Raw genomic sequence first — 22,938 nt, 5'->3', positions numbered from 1 at the left:
TGTTAGTGTAACATGTAACGCAGAAATGCATCAATAGCCATGGCACCAATCCACCTGTAGCAGATAGTGCTGACTATGAACCCAAAGGCCATTTCCCCTTCCCCTATGATGGTAACACCCTAATTCAGTTTCTTGTGTTCACTCTTCTCTCAGATAATGGACACTTTGATACATTAAGGTGATCTCATCTTCCTTTCCACCAGCTGGTTTAAAGGGATAGGAAAGTGACCCAGTTTGCGTCAATGAGAGGTGTCTTTCCTGAAACTCTCACTACTTCTGGACCCATTTTAAGAAATCATAAATCTCTATATTAAGCAAGTCTGTATCAAGTTTCCTGTTAAGGCTAAAACTTCTTAACAGTTTGATGAAATATTTCTCAACGGATCAAAAAATAAGCTAAACTATTATATTTTAATATTTTATTCAAAGAGTTCAGTTTTAAACATCTATAAGATATCCATCAACTTCAAGTGGCAAAAGAAACAAAAATATGTAATAAAACTATTTCAGTATCTTTGAATAGGGAAACCAAAAATACATACTACCACCAGAATAAACAACAAACAAACCTAGTCTATTAGGCATGTATATATTTTATTTTCCTTTAGGTGATAATTTTTGGAAAATTACACTTTCCAAGAATAAGCCCTTGCAAACAGAGCGGCTAATCTTTCCAAAAATAAAATCCAATATCTAGACTCTCAAAACTCACAAAACCAAAAGAAAATGTCTAGTTGTCAGCCAACAGTGCCATGCTCAAGTCAGTTTCACACCACAGGGAATAATCTACAACTAACTTTAGTAGGCAAACTCCAATTCTAAATATTACTAGTGAGGCTGCTTCTATTACTAGTGATACTACTTGTTATTCCCAACTGTGTTGACAATTGTCTTATTGCTGAATTGTATGTGATAAATCTTCTTTGGCAACTTTTTATGTATCAATTAACACAACTGGACAACTATAAAGATTTGGGTTAACTTAATATTTCAAAGATTTCAAAACTTCATTATAATATTTAGATGTAATTTCTTATAGATGTTAGAATAGGAAAGCCTCCACACATGCCTAATGAAATACAATAACAAGAAAAATTACTAAATAATCATTAGCTTTTCAGTTGTGTGTGCAATTATATAATTCAATTCAAACATTAGTGGCAATATTACAATGTTAGTGCCAATTCTCTATCAGACTTTCTGTGATAAAGGACAAAAATTAAATGTAGAAACTAACATCTGGGTACCTGTCAATTTTTCTGGAAGGCTGTTTCATATGGATTCAAAATGACCTAAAATTAGCCAGAATATAGTATGAATTCTCACTACAATACCTCATAGAATTAAAGTACATTAATAATAATTTTAATTCTTATTCTATGGAATAAGCCTATTTTGGAGGCTTGGCACAATATTACCAAGAAATTTAAATAGGAAACTCAAGTCCAGATGTGTAATTAAGAAATCTTTCTATATATTAAAAAAATCACCAACTTAAACTATAAATGTCTTCCACTAAATATTACCACTCCAAAATTCACACAAAGTAAATTAAAACAGGTATGGCAGAAAGTGCACTCTGAAGCATGTTCACATTTAACAAAGATAAATGACGAAGTTTAGCCAACAAAAATTCAAATAGGCATATATGCAAACACATCTGTATGCAAATTTTCATGAGTAAGATATAAGAAATGATTCATTTTGGTAATTTTATGTACAGCCTGTATACAATTTAAAACAAGTACAACTGAAAACATTTCTAAAGCCACAATAAAGTCAAATGATATACTAAATAACAGTCTTACAAATTGGTCTCTCTTAGGAGTTCTTAAGAGAAAAACAACTGAGTAATGTTATCCTAAGAAATGCCCTCCTCTTGATCAATCATTTCTGTCTTAACTGAAAAGACGTCTGCCAGCATGTGTTTTGGGATTTCTGAACCTCTGACTTTCAAGGCATAACAAGCGTTCTCCACTTTGGCCAGACTTTGTTTCAAAGTATACAGCTTCTTCGAAACCTCGTAAGGTCCGGTATTGCCAATGAATGAAAACCCATCGTAAACCTGACGTAAAAACTGGCTCACTTCAAAGGGAGTGTCAATGTCCCCGTTCCCGACACTGTTAATACACATTCGCATCAACTCTCCAGTTAAATCAGCCACTCCCAGAAGGTAATCAACAGGCGTGATTCTCAGTCTCCAAGTTCCGCACTGCTTATCCTGTGCATCAGAGGAAGGCTGGTAAAAAAAAATAAACACACACACACACAAAGAAAATACACTGTGAAAAAGAGTGACTATGTATACATATAAGGCACAAAATCAACAGCGAGTCAACCATACTAATCTTCTCTAAATAAAATGATCCATTTTGTTAAATGACCATTCAAGATGTTACAAGAAGAACTCATGCCCTCAGCAAGGAGTTGAATTTACGACTTCAAGATAATTCTGAAATCTAATATTGTATCATTATAAAATCAACCATTTCCAACTTCACTTGACATATAAAATAAAGACATTCTTAAGGCCTAATGACTTCATCACATGACAATGGCTTACATATTTAAATGGCAAATCATAAAGCCCTCCAGGTTTATGATCCAGTCATGATTTTCTCAGTCACTTAGTCCTTTTCTGACCTCTCTTCTGTCCCCACTCGGCACTGACCATCATGATTTAACACTAACACTCTCTTGCTATATCCTCCTCAGTTTCTTCAGACTCCTATTTTTCTACTGCACCTGCCCAGCAAAAACACACCCTGAATCAGTATTAAAAACTATTCTTGTTAGTGCTTTATTCAAGTACTGAGTACCACTAGGCTAAAAAATAATAATAACGATCACAACTGTATAGCGTTTGTACCACTACAAATTACTCACCAATCCTTTACTTATTTCCTAGATGGTTCTCGCCCGTCTCTTTGAACACTATTTCAAACCTTCACTACTTTTCTCCTCAGCCCCTTACTCAATCCCAAACCTCTTCACTCTCAGTAAACAATCTTGCCTACTTTCACTGGCCTGGTTATCTGCCAGATCCCCTGGCATAAGCTCACTCAATTACCTTATCCCTAAAAACAAAATAAAACAAAACAAAAAAACTTATTTATGTCCACATCCATCTTTACCTTCTATCCTTCAGTCTCAGATGATGAGTTGTCCCTCCTCTTGTTTGAGGTTAACTCTTCCAAATGACCTTGACCCATCTCCTCCCACCTCTTCCAGGACCTTGCTTCATAAGGTGTATGCCCTTGGGCAAGTTATTTCATCTCTCTAAACCTCAGTTTCCTCATCTGTAAAATGGGATAACAGTACCTACCTCAGAGGTTTATTTTTAAGGATGAGATAACATTTACCAAGTTCTTGGCATAATGCCCAACACAAAGTAAATACTCAATAAATGTTAGCTGCTATCACCATTACCGTCACCACACCAATCTCCTCTCTCCACATCAACTTCTCTCTAATGGATTCTTTCTGAAAGAGGCGATGTCTGAACTGTTATTAAAAGTCTGATGAGACTTAGGTGGGTTGCAATTATACTGAAGGACATTTCAGGCAGAGGAAACTGCAATAGCATGCAGATGAGAACTGTGCTGTGTACATGAGGAACAAGTGAGGTATTTCTTTAGAGTAAAATTTAAAGTAAGAAGTAGTATGGGATGAGTCTAGAAAGACAGAACAAGGGATAGAGCAAGGGGAGAAAGCCACGATAAGAAATTAGAACTTTACCTACAGGTAACAGAGACACTGAGAATTAAGTGAGCAAATGACAGAGTGAAATTTAGGTCTTATAGATGATTCTGGTTGCTTTGTATTAAGGACATGACTCATAACACTGTTGGACTTTTCAGAGACCATATGTTCCAATCTTCTCAATATGGAGTATAAGAAATGAGGTCCCAGAAACACTGCAGGTAATATCACTAGTTAATGGTTAGAACTGGGTAAGTATCCAAAGTCAGCTCCCCAAGTATAGTCTGACCTGCTATATTTCATTTCTATTAACTGTTAAGAGAACTGATATCTTTTTGGAAAGCATAGATTATGGTGGGAGTGGTGGGGGGGTGGGGAAGCGGCTGGCGTTTTTATAAGTCATTTATACAAATAATTTTTGCTTAAGAAAACATTACTGTTCTTTGTTTCCATCATTAGGAGTTCCCTGAATATAATTAAAAAGTTGATTTTGAAGAAAAAGGCATGTTAAGAAAATCAACAAACTGTCAAGGAAATAAATTCTGCTTTACTGATAATATATATTAGAAACCAGGGAAAATAAAATTACTTAAAATGCAATTTTTCACAATAGACTTGAAGTATTTAGGGGAAAAATATCAGGATACCTATAACTTAAACTAACTGAGCAAAAAACATTTAGATGAAGCAAATAAGGCAAAATATTAACAATTATTGAACCCAGATAGTGGGTACATGGGTGTTCATGTATGACTATTCTCTCCACTTTTCTTGTGCATTTGAATTTTTCATAAGAAGTTTTAAAGAATTAAATGGTTTGACACTACTCTCAATATGTAAGTCAGAGCAAAATACCTTCCCCTATTGGATTTCCAGAAATTTCAGCACCAAAATGAATCTCTAGCACTAAAAGGAAATATTATTTATGAACGTGGTCTTAACATTTTGAGAAGACACGTGTGTATGATTATGACATCCTAATCTTAGAATATATTTAAAAAGCAGGGTCACATAGGCTCCCCTTACTTCTTTTTGTAATTCAATCTTTACTAAATGAACTAAAAATATGAAAGAATTTTACTTCTCACGATGAATTTCCTCAATAAAATTCGCATAATTTTTAAAATTGAGAAAATATATGGTTTCCCTGAAGTAAGCTACACCTGTCATGCCAAATTATCTCACTTTTCAGTATTAATATTTTATTAACATTCAAGAAAATATGATTTCCATACCTTCTTCCACTTTCTGCCTACTTGACAGATTTTTTAAAATAATAATGAAAGAAAAACTGATGAAAAATAAAGAAAAGAAAAAAACTGTTTAATTGTACCTTTAAGTGTATTAATATCTTAGGAGACTATCTAATACTCAAAATTTTATCTCATGGCCTAAATATTATGTCTTGAAACTCAGGGGGGAAAAAACAGTATTTATTTAAAAGATGAATTACACTATTTCAGATACAAGCATTATGAACTCAGTGATTAGATTAACATCTCTCACTATATCATAACAACTTTACATTGGCTCTTATAATGACTACTAACTTTTGGGCACCTATGTGGCATGTGCTGTATACTACCTAATTTAAAATCTTTAAATCAAATCCTTTAAAACACTCCTTTGAGGTAGATACCTGGCACGGGGTCCCCGTGGCACATGGTGAGAAACACTGGAAGGGTGACAAGGACACTCCTGGCTTTGGATTCAAGACGCCTGGTTTCCAAGTTAGCTGTCACACTTGCTTGACTAGGGCTTGATAAGTTACTTAAACTCTGTAAAAGCCTTTTGTGAAATGAGGGTAGTAATTCTTACCTCATAAGTTTAATAAAAGGATTAAATGACACAGTGTTTATAAAGGGCACAGAGCAAATACACAGTAAAACTAAAAGTGAACTTAACGCAATAACCACTCCGTAATGCTTTACATAAAAGGGTACTGTTCCCCCCAACCTACCCACAGTCGTTGAGCCACTAACTAATGTATTTAGAAAGACCATTTCCCTAGCTGGGAATCTATGAAATCACACTTTAGAAAGAACAATATGCAATATTCTTTGCATTATAAGCCAATGAATCTCCTACAATCATCACACTGCTGTGTAAATTATGTAATAAATGTGAAATATGATTTTAAATTCTTACAGTCTTATTTTCTTTCCCATTGTCTTCTGTTGAAAAAATCAACTGTTTATTAATTTCATCCATACTGATAAGTGATCGTGTTTTGATGAAGTGTTGAAAAGAGACAGCCTCCACATATTCCTGCAGTCCTGAAAAACCAACAGGAAAATTACTAAGGAACAACCACTAACTTAGTAAGAATATCATAGTAAAGAACTTCAAACTAATCATCATCTAGCTCAACAGAAGCTTAACGGTATCTATTCCATCAGCCCGAGACTGGGTTCTGAGAACACACCACTGGGGACAGCCGCTGGGGACTAGCGCTGCACACAGCGCACGTTCCTGGGGCTGAACGTAAGGCGGCTCAGACAGAAATGCGTTCAGGGTCTTCCTTGTATTTCATGAGTCCCTTAGTCTTACAAATCTACTCTCTCCTACAGAGAAATGGCAAAGATTTTCCGAAAAATACTTTTTTAAAGGATTTAAGAAAGGGCTATTACCAAAATTCTGGTAGGCTTTAATAGAACTTATACAGATTAGCCTTTGTTCCCTTAAGCAGCAAAAATAGACAATCACATGAGATAAAATTAAAGATAATTTGGCTCTTCCTTAAAATGTTCCTAGGTCAAAAACCCAAAACACTGTAAATAATGAAGGTTAAAGTGTCAAAATTCAAAATAACATTTTCCTCATACTTCAAATTAAATCCTTTCTGCTTCAGTAGTTGAATTAAAAAAAAAAAAAAAACCTAACAAGTAATAATACCAGTTGCACCAGATGTAAATCCTACAGAGTCCACTCTGAATTAAAGGTCGATAAAGGTCAAAAATCGGAGAAGGCAATGGCAAGCCACTCCAGTACTCTTGCCTAGAAAATCCCATGGATAGAGGAGCCTGGTAGGCTGCAGTCCATGGGGTCGCTACGAGTCGGACGCGACTGAGCGACTTCATTTTCATTTTTCACTTTCACACAACGGAGAAGGCAGTGGCAACCCACTCCAGTGTTCTTGCCTGGAGAATCCCAGGGACGGCAGAGCCTGGTGGGCTGCCGTCTGTGGGGTCACACAGAGTCGGACACGACTGAAGCGACTTAGCAGCAGCAGCAAAGGTCAAAAATAGTGCTATTTAAAACAACCAAATTCTATAACCATACTTTTCAGCATTATTTTATTATGTCTTAATCTATAAGGTAGTACTTACAGGGAAAAAAGTGTTTCTTAAAATTATTATCATTACTGCCAGTTTAAGAAACTTGGTCTTCTTTTTGAAGGCTTTATTGTAAAAAATAGGAAGAGGAAAATAAGTTCAGATAAATATCAGAACCTGGTAGGGTCATCTGTATTTAAGTTCTCTTTCTAACACTTCTCCTGAGAGTCCTGCGCTCACATGACCTCCCAGTAGCTAACACTAACAACCAGGCCCGGCGGCAACAGTGTCAGAAGGCTGACCACTGCCGTATCGTCACATCACGTGCCAAGCAAGGGTCAAAGACAAAAAGGAGATAGATGACCTGGTTCTTACAGCAATAAAAGGAAATAACTAAATGAAAATATCCTGACTCATTCTGAACAGCAAATGATGCTGAAGTAAAGTCAGAAAACAGGTGCTGCCAGAGCAAGACACAATAGAGCACTTTGTTCAATAAACCATAACATGCTGCGAAATGAAGCAATACAGTTGAGTTTAACACAGCAGATAACATCTTTTAACATTTACAATAAAAATACTTTCGTAAAATTTCAGTTTTAGGAATAGGTTAATAAAATCCAGTTTCCTTTCCTAACAACAACCTATATTTCTCATTTCCTTCCAGAAATACTTCAGGCATACAAAAGCAAACAGCAAAACTTAAGAATCACTCATTACATAACTAAATAGCTTTACCATGATTAGCTCTTACTAATGGGAGCTAAAGAAGATATGTGCACAAAGATTTATGTATAAAGATATCCATTATTACAATCATTATAAACACAAAAATGGGAAAATGTACAAGATCAGTAACAGAAGTGCCACTTGTCCACTTACTGTCTCAGTTTTATCAACGCACAGAATGGAGGTGGACCTCCAAACGGCTCTCTTTTGCCCGCTGGCACACATCAAGCGTAGCTGCTAGAGGGCCCTGGAAGGACAGCACAGGAGGAACGAGCTCTGGTTCCCGGTGTGCCCAGTCTGCGGCAGCCATCTAAGCGTGGGGAGCCAGCGGCTGGAGGCGGGCAGCAGCACGAGGCCTCTCCTTGGAGGCAGGTTCTCTCTGTGACCCAGAGAGCGGTTCCCAGTGAGCCACCTCCATGGGCAAGGAGTCATGGTGCAGCACCTCCCCATGGAGAGACTGATGCATCAGCGCAACATCTCAGCCATCCAATGGCCCATGACTTTAACGGGGTAGCTGGGGGCAGGGGTGACTTCACCAGATGTGTTCCTTCCATGGATGTGGATTCCTCCTCTGATTTCCTGTACTCTTTAGAGTTCATGTTTCCTCTTATAAAGAAGTCCCCTATACAGTCAATTCTTTATATTAAACCTTCCCTATTCATTGGAAAAGACCCTGATGCCAGGAAAGAGTGAGGGCAGGAGAAGGGAGTGACAGGATGAGATGGCTGGATGGACATCTCATCCAACGCAATGGATGTGAGTTTCAGCAAACTCTGGGAGATAGTGAAGCCCAGGGAAGCCTGGAGCGCTGCAGTCCATGAGGTCACAAAGAGTCGGACACAACTTAGCGACTGAACAACAACGCAGTTTATCTCCTGTTTGGACACTGATAACTACCGTAGGCTCTTAAGAAAAATAAACAGTGGTACTGTATCTCCTTCACCCCTAGTACCCTACAGACAGGTATTCCAGCGTGAAAGGCCGGCGAAGGTGCCTGTCCTTAGAATCAAGACGCAATCCTAGCAGGAACCTTAACACAGATGCTCCCTTCCTTATTTGAGGTTTTCCACTTGATGTTCTCTACTGGATGCTGTCAACATTTACACTCACTCAGATCTCTCCCATCCATAAGCCATACCTTTCCTCGCAACTATTGCCCGATATCTCTACTCCCCTCCACAGTTAAATTTCTTAATAACCACATCTCACACTTCTCAGCCTACTTCATTCCAGCTTGAGCACATCTCTAGGCCAAAACAGCTCTAACTTAAAATTATGCCAGTTAATGAATCTAATGGACATGTTTTCAGTCTTAATTATGTAGCAGCATTCAGCATTTTGACCACTTTTTCCCTTGCTTCAACAAGCTTCCCATTGGTTCTTTTTATGGCATATTTTCCTAGTTCCCCTTTTTTCTACCTCTCTGGCCATGTCTTCTTAGTCTGTGCCAGTCCTAGGCTCTCAAATCGCCTATGCTAAATCACTTCAGTAGTGTCTGACTCTGTGCGACCCCATAGACAGCAGCCCACCAGGCTCTGCCGTCCCTGGGATTCTCCAGGCAAGAACACTGGAGAGGGCTGCCATTTCCTTCTCCAGCAAATTACCTATACTTGGCTTCAATTAATGCTGCCATCTCCCAACTTTACATCTCTGGTTTAGAATCACATATATCCAAATGCATATTTGACAATCCCATCAGAGGGACCTCAAAAATCAACATAATCAACAATGAATTCACAATATTCCTTCTAAACCTAGCCCTCTTTGTTTTGCCAATTCTAAGAGGATCCTGGCCTTACCGCCATCTATTTTCCCCCCTTTCTCGTCCATTCTCACACCACAGAGTTTTTAATAGTCTTGTAAATAGTCTTTTTTGCCTATTTAATAACTATAATTAATAACAGCTTAATAATAATGACCACATCACCACCCTGCTTAAAGCCTAAATAGCTTTCCATGGCTCTTAGAATACAGAGGAAAATCATTAACATGGTTTATAAGCACCTGCTTAATTTCAACCCCTATTTACATCAACTCATGCCATGGGCAGGTAGTTATACATTTATATAGTATATAACTATACTCATGTAGTTATACATTTCAAAGACGGATATGTAAATCCATACAAATCCTTTAACAAAAGTACATTGTTTGAATACACTCTCTGAATTTTCCTACTTCTTCAGTATTTCTAGGCATAACCTTGCCCCCAAATTCCTAAAGTTGGCTTACATTTCAGGGTCATATTGAACAAAAATAGTATTTTAAATGCTGCAAATACAAGCAGCAAAGTTCTTGTCATGTAAGATTCTATCAGTTGAAGGTGGTGCAAGCGAGCTTCCCTGGGGCTTTATGGTTAAGGCTCAATGATTTCATCAAGCAAGCATTATCTCAGTTTAATAGGTATAAGCCAGTGTAAGCCTGTAGGTGAAGGATGACTTTATCTGTACACCTATAATCTCAAGCTGATTTGACACACAGGATACAAATCCCAGTGCGTAGTTCAAGGTAGAGGAAATCAGTCAGAAGGGAGGTTACCACTTACACTGAGCCAGTCTCTTCCCTGCTCTCTCATGGTAACACTATGTGATGGTTCATCTGGTGCTCAGGCCAAACACCTGTTAACTGTGGGTGTGAGAGTACTTTCAAGATGTGATTAACATTTAAATCAAGACTCTGGGTGAAGCAGATACCCCTCCAAGATGGTGAGGGGTGGGGGTGGAGGGAACACCCATCCAACCTGATGAAGCATGAGGATTCCCAACTAAGTAATTCTGCCGGAAACTATGGTAGAGAAATGCTGCCTAGGTTTCCAGCTTGCCGATTTCAGATTCAAGACTGCAGCATCAACTCTTTAAAGAAATTCCAGGCTGCTAGCCTGCTCTACAAATTTCACAGTTGCTGCTGCTAAGTCATTTCAGTTGTGTCCGACTTTGTGCGACCCTATAGACAGCAGCCCACCAGGCTCCCCAGTCCCTGGGATTCTCCAGGCAAGAACACTGGAGTGGGTTGCCATTTTCTTCTCCAATGCGTGAAAGTGAAAGTGAAGTCGCTCAGTCATGTCTGACTCTTAGCAACCCCATGGACTGCAGCCTACCAGGCTTCTCCGTCCATGGGATTTTCCAGGCAAGAGTACTAGAGTGGGTTGCCATTGCCTTCTCCTAATTTCATAGTTGCTAACCCCCAAATCATGTGAGTCAAGCCCTTAAAATAAATTACTACCTACCCGCCCCATGCCCCTACCTCATGAGTCCTATTGATTCTGCTTCCCTGGAGAATTCTGGGAATTGTGTGTCTGGTGAGATAGAATGCTCACATAACTAAGTGTGCACATAACTTATGCACATATTTCTGTCTTCTCTCCTTGACTCTGTGCTAGATTTTTTCAGTTCCTCACCCACACTGTGCCCTCTCTGACTTCAGGGGATTTTGTATGCTGCTCCCTCAGCCTTCATTCCATTCTCTCCTCTTTTTCAACCTGATGAATTAATAATCCTTTCAAGTCCCATCAAATAGCACCTCTGAAGAAACTGCCTGACGCCACCACATTCTAAGTCAAGGCCTTGTTATATGTTCTCCTAGTGCCATAAGCCCTTCCTTTGTGGCATTAGTCAAATCTGTAATATTTAAATAACATAACAATCTCTAACAAATGTCCACTTCCATCCCTTGCTGGAAGGGCAATACCATGACTACCTTGTTCACTACTTACCCTCTGTGCCTGATATAACAGGTACAAAAATATAGTTAAATGAGGTAGATCCATTTTTGAAGACCTACTCCATAATTTAAAATTTAAAATGTTTTACAGGGACAGTTAATAAATAGGAAATTGTACATGTCAGAAAAAAGCACAAAATAAATAAGTAAAAATTAAAACACAATATATACACTATGATTATAAAGACAGAAGGAAACAGGAAAAATTTGTGACTTAATGTCACAAGAACTCTTACCATCTTGGCTCTCTAAGTAAGGGGGTTTAAATCATCCTAGAGGAAATACTGTTACATTGAGACAGTCTGCTTACAGAAATCACTGGGGGAAAATTATGTCCAGGAATTTGATTCTGTTCAAGGAAAGACTGAAATTCCAGGACCTATCTACCACAATGCTTAAGAACGGCATCCCAGAGTAAATGTCCTTTCAGGAATGTTTGGATGTGCAAGGGGAGAAGTGGAGCTCAATTCAGGGCAAGAACCACAGAGGTGAAACGGCCTCCATACCTGAAGAGAAATATTTCAAGTTTCAAAGCTCAGCAGTGGGAAAGGAATAAGAATTTTTAAAAAGAAAAGGAAACAAGCATGAAAAAGCAAATTAATATTTTTAATACCATTCCTAATACTGAATGAACTTTAAAAAAGATACTAACTATATAGTTAGTATAGAGAACATATTGGTAGAACATCACTTCTTTATGAATAGAAAAAGATACCTGGCTGAATTCATTAGTTGTAGAATTGTTTTATTCACATGAGCCAATTCAAATCATGGAAATTTATTTTAATGAATGATTTTTAAAAATGACTTGTAGTTAATAAAATCAACTAAGTACAACCAACTTCCTGGACTATGTCTCAACTATAAAACAAAAGTACTAGACACCATGATCTTTGTGGTACTTCTCAAATTTAGACTGGTATGAACTATTCTTCCTATTGAAATATCAAAAAAAATTCATCTTAGTGAAACCAAATTATGTGGCAACTGAAGAGGAATGCCATTTGCCTCTAGAACAAAGCACTTCCCTGAATGATGTTGCTAAAATTTTGCCATTTTATGAATAAATGCACATAAAAAAATATAATTCACCAAACAGGGTAAAGAACATAAAATTAAACATTTCAACCATTTTTAAGTGTACAGGTGTGCTGCATTAAGTGCACTGACTTTGCTCTGCAACCAATTCCCACCACTGGGCATTCCCTGGAGGTCCAGTGGTTAGGATTCCATGTTTTCACTGCTGAGGGCTCAGGTTCGACCTCTGGTCAGTGAATTAAGATCCCACAAAGTCACATGGTTTGGCCCCTCAAAACACACACACAAACAAAAACAAAATACTGAATCCCTATGCCCATTAAATGACTTCTCATTCCTTCTCTTTCAGCCTCTAACAACCAGTATTCTACTTTGTCTCTATGAATTCAGCTCCTCTGGGTACCTCGTATAAATGGAATCATATGGTATTTGTCGGACTTTCCTGTTGGCTCAGTAGTAAAGAATCTGCCTGCCAAGGCAGGAGACGTAGATTGGATCCCTGGGTCAGGAAGATCCCCTGGAGAAGAAATGGCTACCCACACTAGTATTCTTGCCTGGGAAATCCCATGGACAGAGGAGCCTGGCAGGCTGCAGTTTATGGGGTCGCAAAAGCGTTGGACGCGCCTGAGCAGCTGAACAACAAATGGTATTTGTCCCTTTGTGACTGGCTTCTCTCACTGAGCATTTAGCTGTGTTGTAGTGTGTGTCAGAATGCCCTTCCTTTCCAATTTATAAGGCCAAACAATACTCTACTGCACGAATATACCAAATTTTATCTATTTACCCATCAATGGACACCTGAGTTGCTTCCGCCTTTCAGGTATGGTGACTAACAGTGCTATGATGATGAGTGTACAAATATCTGCTTGATTCCTGCTTCCGATTCTTTTGGGTATATACTCAGAAGTCTCCAACAAAAATCTTTTAAAATATATAAAAAAAACATTGGTAGTGTCTAAGTCGAGTGTCAATATAAGATAATGTATCTGGTAGTCTACACATCCACGTTTTCAAAGCTCACTGTAACTTTACATGGCTGTATTACTATCCTTACTTTATGGATGAACAAACTGTGGCTAGAAATCCACTCAGACCACTTAAGGAGTAACTTCAAGCCCTTCCCACTTTACCTTATTCAACTCCATGTAAAACATACCCATTTTTTCTCACATTTTCCCCCACTAAACCCCTAGGTCAGTTTTTCTCCATGCTTCATTTACCTGTTCTCTTGCCTCTGATACTATATTCTTTCACGATTCTGTGCTAGTCTGTGCCTATGTTGCTCTCTCTCAAATCTTTTTTACCTGTAAAAAGAGTTAAATGTTCTGATACATTCTAATCAAGGTAGCACTCATTTCTTCAAACCTACTACATAAAGCTTATACTTCAATTAAATGCTTCAGTAGGCTTTGCATGATCACCTATTTTACACCCTAGAACTATGAAGACAAGAATCCTCCCTTTGATACAACTCTGCTCCTTCCTCCATTCCCCACGATAGTACTTCATATACAAAACAGACTCAAATGCTTAGTAAACTGCTTCTAATGCAATTTATAATGACTGTTCCTCCTCAATAGCTTTATGAAACTCAAGTGTTTTGACAAAAATATTGGCATTTGGTATTCAAATGTTTAGAACTATCTAATTATCCTTTATCTATAGTACTTTGGATTTAAGTCCACTAAGAAAGACATATTCTTACAAACGTATAGAGTTTAAACCGATGAAGTTCAGAATTAGAGGGCTTATCTGATTTATTTTCATACAGGAAAAAAAGGATATGGAATAAGAGCCCTAAAAATGCATCTGTGGTATTAATCTCTATTAAGGTGGGTGGCTGTCAAATATTACATTTTCAAGTATATCTAAAGTCATTATTTAAGTTGTCCTTGTGACGTGTTTGATTAAGTCACCTCAGAGATAAGGGAACCAACTTCTACTCCACAGAAATTAGATTTCAATATATACCATAGAGAAAGTTCAAGGACGTCTGGCCCCAAGGTAAAAGGATGTTTAAACAAGTTATGCTTCAACTTGATGAAAAGGACATCCGCTATTTCCAGTGAATAATCCCCAAGGTGAAAATTTTCAATCTACTGCCATATTCTATCAAACAATGCCTTCCCCTTCTGCTTCTGCCTTGGATGAAATCCAATTAGAATTATTTACAAAATCAGCTGCCAGTAAGAGAGAAGTCTGTAGGTTGCTTTTATGTAATTTGTTATTTTCCATCTTTTTCTATGAGAACATGTACAAGGAAACCCAATGAAAGGCTTCTGATTATTTTTATTTATTCTTATAATATTTAAGCAATATACATTCCACCCAAATCTCCATCAAAAATCATAGAGTAATTTCATCATAACTCAAACTACAAACCTCAACTTTCTTCCCAAGCATCTAGTGTTACAGGATCTGACATGTGACCGAGCAATTCCTCTTGGGTATACGCCCAAGAGAACTGAAAGCACGTGTTCACACAAAGACTTATACGAACATTCAGAACAGTATCATTAACAGTAATCATAAGCAGGAACAACCCAAATGTCCAAAAACTAATGAATGGATAAACAAAATGTAGTATATATGCCCAATGAAATACTATTCAGCCATAAAAAAGAAAGTGCTGATAGAGGCAATGACATAGATTAACCTTGAAACATTATGCTAAGTGAAGAATTCAGACACAGAAGGCCACACACTGTATGATTCTGTTTCTATGAGATGTCTAGAACAGGCAAATCCATGTAGACAGAAAGCAGATTAATGCTTGCCTTGGGGTGAGGGAAGGTAGATAGGGAATGACTGCCAATGGGTAAGGGGTGTCCTTTAGGGATGATGAAAATATTCTGGTATTAGCTAGTGGTGATAGCTGCACAACCTTGTGGTTACGCTAAAGATCACTGAACTGTACAATTTAAAAAGGTTAATTTTATGATACACAAATTATATCTCAATCTTTAAAATGGCATTTATAGCTATTTTAAAGAGTACAACCTGAATTTTTTCAAAAGTTACCTTTACCAGATCACTGAAACATTAAAGTAAAATTACATCTAAGTTTGATTCACAGGCCACTCTGCTAATAAAATGTATTCTCAAACATGTAACTTTTATACAGATAATAAATATGTACTACCAACAGTAAAACAAATGCAAATCCACTAATTGGGATTTTTGTCTATCTGAGCAAGGCTTTTACTTTAGCACTGAAGAGTGTATGTTGGGCAAATCGGTATTACTGAGTTTTTACCTAAAATGAAAATAAATTTTAGGATTTAGCATACTATTACAGATTAATTTTGCTAAATTCCACAGGGAAGAGAGAGAACTTTTGTTAACAGTTATGTCCCAGAGTAAAAAATGCTTTCCACGAACATATACCATTTAATTTTCAAAGCAGTCCATGCAGCTGTTACAGTTCCCCAACAAAGAAGCCCAGGTCGCTTTTGCAGCAAAGTCTCTTTCTCTGCTTCACCTCACTGAGTAAATTTTATCTGTTAAAAGCAAATCTGAATGAGCAGAAAAGTTAATAGCAATCTTGAGAGCTTCTGAATCCCCTAGAGCGGACTCTGGGATCCTGGGAGAGGATCAGACTCTTTTCCTATTGCAATCGCTATAATACTTCCTGAAACAATTCTTGTCAGCACTTTGAACTCACTTGTCCTTTGGAGTGATAGTCAAAATATTTTAACAGGAATATAAATTATTATCAATATAAACCTAGAATTTTAAATATATTCTTTTATTCCCTTACAATATTAAAATACATGTATTATAAAACCTGCTTCTCAAGTGATTTAAGATACATCATAAACAATCCATCAAACCATCCTGATAATTCTTCAGTCATTTCTTGATTTTCAGATGTTGTTAGGGTGATCTTTCATTTGATTTGTCTTTCAGCTAAATGAGCCATGATTGATATTGGGAACATCATCAAACTTTTCCCATGACTTCTTCCACTAAAATGATGGTCACTAGGTGACTGGGGATCCTGCCCATGTGGGACTTCCAGGCCTGCCTCCATGTCCGCTATATCTCCCTATCGGTCATCAAACCTCTGCTCCGTTCTCATCATTCACTCTCTTTTAACCACTGGAGGATGAAGAGAGCAGAGGAGAAAAGAAAGGAAGCACATGATGTCATTTGGGTGTGTGTGTCCTTTGATTGTCTGCTAGGACCCAGGGCAGAGTCCCCTCCCCAGACCCCTTCCTCTGTGTGAAACAGCTGCTCCCCTCTCCTCCAGGAGTGTGTCTCACACAAACCAAGGTTCCCTGAACTGACCTCACAACCTGTTACTGCAACCTGAGGAAACAGGCTTCTGCTACTGGGATCCTAGTCCATCAAATATTCTATTCTATTTCCTTCAGTTAAGACTCCATAGGTCTTTGGCTTTCTTCTGACTCTACGCTTACTTTGGACCATTTTATCCTTGTCTATAAATGCAACTATAGCTTATAACTGATACCTCCATGGCTGTGACTGCACCCCGAGTCTCTAAACCCATTAGGAAACTGTTTGGGTGCCATATTAACTACATCCAAAACCCAATTTGTCTTCTATCTCTTAATAAATAACATCCGTGCTTAACCAGCTGGCCAAACCAGAAACCTAAAGGTTTTCCTAGTTTATTCCCTTTTCTTTGTACTTTTTAAAAAGGCCATATTCTAAGAACATGCCCTTTCCTCTTCCTCCCCACTGCTAAGACAAAATGGAGACGTCCTAACTCCACACCAGGAATGACTGCCAGAGCCTCCTGACTCACCTCCCTGCCTCCAGCCTTCCTCCCAAATAAATATGATAAAATCATAAGGGAAAGCAGACTTGAAGTGAGGATATCTGAGGTCCAAAAGTCAAACTGGTCTCTTACTAGGTGTATAAACTAATGGAAGTCTATTAAGTTGCTGCACTTCAATTTCCTCATTTGTAAAATACAAACATCTACCTATATTGTAGGTTTTATATAAAATAGTATGTCAGTGTCTGGTACAAGAGCCCTCTGTAACTACTGAATTAAACTGAAGTGGGAATTATTAAAATAAGAATGCTGGGCATTAACTTTTGTTAGAACAATATTTTGTTGTTGCCGTTACTGTTCAGTCTCTAAGTCGTGTCTGACTCGGTGACCTCATGGACTACAGCCCACCAGGCTCCTCTTTCCTCCACTATCTCCCAGAGTTTGCTCAAATTCATTTCCACTGAGTCGATGATGCTATCTGACTATTTCATCCTCTACCGTCCCCTCTCCCTTTTTCCTTCAATCTTTCTCAGTATCAGGGTCTTTTGGAGCTTCAGCTTCAGCAATGAGTGTTCAGGGTAGATTTCCTTTAGGATTGACTGGTTTGATCTTCTTGCTGACAATGGGACTCTCAAGAGTCTTCTCCAGTACCACAGTTCAAAAGCATCAATTCTTTGGCACTCAGCCTTCTTCATGCTCCAGCTCTCGTATCCATACATGACTAGTGGAAAACCCATTCCTTTGACTATACAGACCTCCACCAGCAAAGTGACGTCTCTGTTTTTTAATATGCTGTCTAGGTTTGTCATAGCTATCCTTCCAAGGAGCAAGCGTCTTTTAATTTCATGGCTGTAGTCACCATCTGCAGTGATGCTGGAGCTCAAGAAAATAAAATCTGTCACTATTCCTACTTCTTCCCTATCTATTTGCCATTAAGTGATGGGACTGGATACCATGATCTTAGTCTTTTGAATGTTGTTTTAAGCCAGCTTTTTCACTCTCTTCTTTCACCTTCATCAAGGGGCTCTTTAGTTCCTCTTCACTCTCTGCCACCTTCTGTCATTAGGGTGGTATCATCTGCATTATCTGAGTTTGTTGATATTTCTGCTGGCAATCTTGATTCCAGCTTGCAATTCACCCAGACTGGCATTTCACACGATGCACTCTGTACACAGAAGTTAAATAAGCAGGGAGACAATATACATCCTTATTGCACTCCTTTCCCAATTTGGAACCAGTCAGTTGTTCCACGTTCGATTCTCACTGATGCTTCTTGACCCACATACAGGTTGCTCAATGGACAGGTAAGGTGGTCTGGTACTCTCATTTCTTAAAGAATTCTCCACAGTTTGTTGTGATCCACACAGTCAAAGGCTTTAGTCAATGAAGCAGATGTTTTTCTGGAGCTCCCTTTTTTCCTCCACGATCCAACACATGTTGGCAATTTGATCTCTGGTTCCTCTGCCTCTTCAAAAACTCAGCTTGTACATCTGGAGTTCTTGGTTTATGAACTGTTGAAGTCTAGCTTGAAGGATTTTGAGCATAACCTTACTAGCATATGAAATGACATTATAGTAGTTTTAACATTCCTTGGCGTTGCCCTTCTTTGGGACTGGAATGAAAACTGACCTTTTCCATTCTGTGGCCACTTCTGGGTTTCCCAAATTTGCTGATACCTTGAGTGCAGCACTTTATTTTTTCTTTTATTTATTTTATAACTTTACAATATTGTATTGGTTTTGCCATATATCAACATGAATGTGCCACAGGTATACACGTGTTCCCCACCCTGAACCCCCCTCCCTCCTCCCTCCCCATACCATCCCTCTGGGTCGTCCCAGTGCACCAGCCCCAAGCATCCAGTATCGTGCATCGAACCTGGACTGGTGACTCGTTTCATATATGATATTTTACATGTTTCAATGCCTCTCTCCCAAATCATCCCACCCTCTCCCTCTCCCACAGAGTCCAAAAGACTGTTCTATACATCAGTGTCTCTTTTGCTGTCTCGTATACACGGTTATTGTTACCATCTTTCTAAATTCCATATATATGCGTTAGTATACTGTATTGGTGTTTTTCTTTCTGGCTTACTTCACTCTGTATAATAGGCTCCAGTTTCATCCACCTCATTAGAACTGATTCAAATGCATTCTTTTTAATGGCTGAATAATACTCCACTGTGTATATGTACCACAGCTTTCTTATCCATTCATCTGCCAATGGACGTCTAGGTTGCTTCCATGTCCTGGCTATTGTAAACAGTGCTGCGATGAACACTGGGTTACACGTGTCTCTTTCAATTCTGGTTTCCTCAGTGTGTATGCCCAGTAGTGGGATTGCTGGGTCATAAGGCAGTTCCATTTCCAGTTTTTTAAGGAATCTCCACACTGTTCTCCATAGTGGCTGTACTAGTTTGCATTCCCACCAACAGTGTAAGAGGGTTCCCTTTTCTCCACACCCTCTCCAGCATTTATTGCTTGTAGACTTTTGGATCGCAGCCATTCTGACTGGCGTGAAATGGTACCTCAGAGTGGTTTTGATTTGCATTTCTCTGATAATGAGTGATGTTGAGCATCTTTTCATGTGTTTGTTAGCCATCTGTACGTCTTCTTTGGAGAAATGTCTATTTAGTCCTTTGGCCCATTTTTTGATTGGGTTGTTTATTTTTCTGGAATTGAGCTGTAGGAGTTGCTTGTATATTTTTGAGATTAGTTGTTTGTCAGTTGCTTCATTTGCTATTATTTTCTCCCATTCTGAAGGCTGTCTTTTCACCTTGCTTATAGTTTCCTTTGATGTGCAGAAGCTTTTAAGTTTAATTAGGTCCCATTTGTTTATTTTTGCTTTTATTTCCAATATTCTGGGAGGTGGGTCATAGAGGATCCTGCTGTGATGTATGTCAGAGAGTGTTTTGCCTATGTTCTCCTCTAGGAGTTTTATAGTTTCTGGTCTTACGTTTAGATCTTTAATCCATTTTGAGTTTATTTTTGTGTATGGTGTGCAGCACTTTAACAGCATCATCTTTTAGGATTTAAATAGCTCAGCTGGAATTCTATCACCTCCACTAGATTTGCTCATAGTAATGCTTCCTAGGGCTCACTTGTCTTCACACACTCCATGATGTCCAGCTCTAGATGAGTGACCACACATTAGGGTCATTAAGACTTTTTTTGTATAGTTCTGTGTATTCTTGCCATCTCTTCTTATCTCTTATGCTTTTGTTAGATCCTTACTGTTTCTATCCTTTATCATGCCCATCCTTGCATGAAATATTCCCTTGTTATCTCCAATTTTCTTGAAGAGATCTCTAGTCTTTTCCATTCTATTGTTTTCTTCTATTTCTATGCATTGCTCATTTAAGAAGGCCTTGTTAGGAAGGGGGGTCAGGAGGGGGAACATGTGTACACCCGTGGTGGATTCATGTTGATGTATGGCAAAACCAATACAATATTGTAAAGTAATTTAAAAACTAAAATAAAATTAAATTAAAAAAGAAGGCCTTATCTCGCCATGCTATTCTCTGGACCTCCGCATTCAGTTGGGTGTATTTCTTCCTTTTTCCCTTGCCTTTTGCTTCTCCTCCTTCCTCAGTTATATGTAAAGCCTCCCCAGACCACCACTTTGCTTTCTCATATTTCTGTGGCTTTGGGACAGTTTTGGTCGCTGCCTCCTGCACAGTGTCATGAACCTCCATCTGCAGTTCTTCAGGCTCTTTGTTGACCAGATCTAATCCCTTGAATCTATTTGTCACCTCCATTGTTAGTCATGAGGGAGTTCATCTAAGTCATTCCTGAATGGTCCAGGGATTTTTCCTACTTTCTTTGATTTAAGCCTGAGTTTTGCAATATGGAGCTCATGATCTGAGCCACAGTCAGCTCCAAGTCTTGCTTTTCCTGACTGTATAAGACAATATTTAAAACTTCCTTAAACAAAGCAATGGTTTTCAGGGTTTTTCTTTCTTCCTTCCAATGCATTAGCTCACAGTTTAGAGGCCATTATTCTTTCAAAATGTTACCCTAGCTCAATGTGCACTATCATATTAAGAAGTAATAATAAATTACTTTAAGGGACACTATTGTTGGAATAAGGACATCTCTGACTTGGTGCATGCATGTTCAAACTGAGTAGGAAGTTGTCTCATCCATGCTTCCTACTTAGCATTCCCACCCCAAGCCTTACCAACTGATAGATGTCAAGAGTAACCTGATGAAACAGGATTTCAGAAAAGCAGTAAGAATGTTCAGAGATGAAAAGAGAAACTGGGTGAAAAGACCTGCCTACACTTGGACAGTCTAAGTAGTGTGTATCCAACATCTACCTTAAAAGAATGGTCACATACAGTCTCTGACCCAGAAAATGCCTATGAGAGATTTTCTCACGGTCACAGGACTCACCGCGAAAGTTTGTAGTATGATATAAACAATTGCAATCAAAGCAGTCACAAGAAATGTACCCTGAATCATCTCACATTTTAATGCAAATTTAAACTACGTATTTTTATGTAATTAAAACTTTTTATTAAATAAATGTAATAAAATGTATTAATATTTTATTAAAATATTTTATCTATGTAAAACAAAAGGAAGTGAGACTCTTTAACCAGATATAGGATCTAAGATCATCAAATAAAAGCTGCTGGCTTTGCAGAAAACAATTACAGTGTAAAGTACCAAATACTAATTAGCAAAGTGAGTTAGTATAAAAAGTTTATCAGGGTAAATAAACAAGTCAGATGCCAATTCCAATACCATCTCTAAGCTCATTTACAAAATGAGATGGTAGCACAAGATGTCTTCCAATGTCTCTTTCAGTTTTAAAATTATTTTCACATTAGGCAAATGAATGCTTTCAAACCAAATTAAAATACATGAAAAAAAAAAACCATAAATCTATCAACATGCATATGCCTGGATTTCCCACTAAACCAAATGGACATCAAATTATTGAACTGGGCAAAGAAAAATTAACTATCCATCAAACATATTTCATTGTCTTTGGCACAGAGGGCGTATTTCCCATTCTTCCTTGAAGTTAGGTGTGGACATGTAACTGGCCAATAAAATGTGGGCACTAGTGATGGATGCCATTTCAAGAGCTGGCCATAAAAACCTCAGGCATGACTCTGTACTCATCCTTTCCACAACCTGCCAGCTGTATGTTGATGTCCTGGCTCATCTTGGAAACCACATACTGGTAATATCAGAGCCCCAAGATCCTGGGTCTATGAATGACTAAGTAGGCAGAGCACACTCAAACCACCATTGCAAAGCCTGGACTTCATATGAGAAAGAAATGATTCCTATTTTGTTAAGCCACCAAAATACCGTAAGTTTATCCATTTGTTTCCTGTGAATGAATGGGACGCTTCATTCCCATTAGTTCAGGTAAAGGACCTGAACTAACATCTCTGCATACAAAAATCTCACAAAAAGAAAAATTCAATGTTTAGCTATATCTTTTTCCCTTCACTAAATTCTTCCATTATTTATTCCAAAAGCTTGCAGATCTTCGTGTCTTCATGTTCACTTTTTCACTAAGCTGTCTCAATTGTGCTAATATACTGAAACGATATCAAATTTTTCTGTACTGATATAAGCTTTAGAATGTCTGCAAAGATTAATATTGATCCTATTTTTGTATTATATCTAAGCAACAGCCCCTGGAAACATGTTTCCTTTTGGAAGCAACAAAAAACAGTCAAACAAAAATCTGCAAAAGCAAATCATTAGA

General features: G+C 38.1%; 1 protein-coding gene across 4 annotated transcripts in view; it reads right to left on the bottom strand.

The window, feature by feature from the left end:
* Positions 1-404: 404 nt before the first annotated feature.
* The window catches only part of TSNAX (translin associated factor X), a 37,055-nt gene continuing 14,521 nt past the window's right edge, over positions 405-22,938 (bottom strand). Inside the window, exons 5-7 of one of the 4 annotated variants that reach the window (XR_001495323.3) lie at positions 5,851-5,978; positions 3,135-3,299; positions 2,152-2,239 (exon numbers count right to left, since the gene is read on the bottom strand). Coding sequence is in view for 3 of the 4 variants with exons in the window: in NM_001076006.4 (NP_001069474.2) it covers positions 1,862-2,239; positions 5,851-5,978 (506 nt within the window). In the remaining variant the exon portion in view is untranslated. The other 3 variants (NM_001076006.4, NM_001314062.2, XM_059882547.1) reach the window with 3 other exon arrangements.

This window comes from Bos taurus, chromosome 28 (genome assembly GCF_002263795.3).
Source record: "Bos taurus isolate L1 Dominette 01449 registration number 42190680 breed Hereford chromosome 28, ARS-UCD2.0, whole genome shotgun sequence".
NCBI lineage: Eukaryota > Metazoa > Chordata > Mammalia > Artiodactyla > Bovidae > Bos > Bos taurus.
Note: the sequence above shows the minus strand (reverse complement) of the source record. Positions and strands in the feature narration are given on the sequence as shown.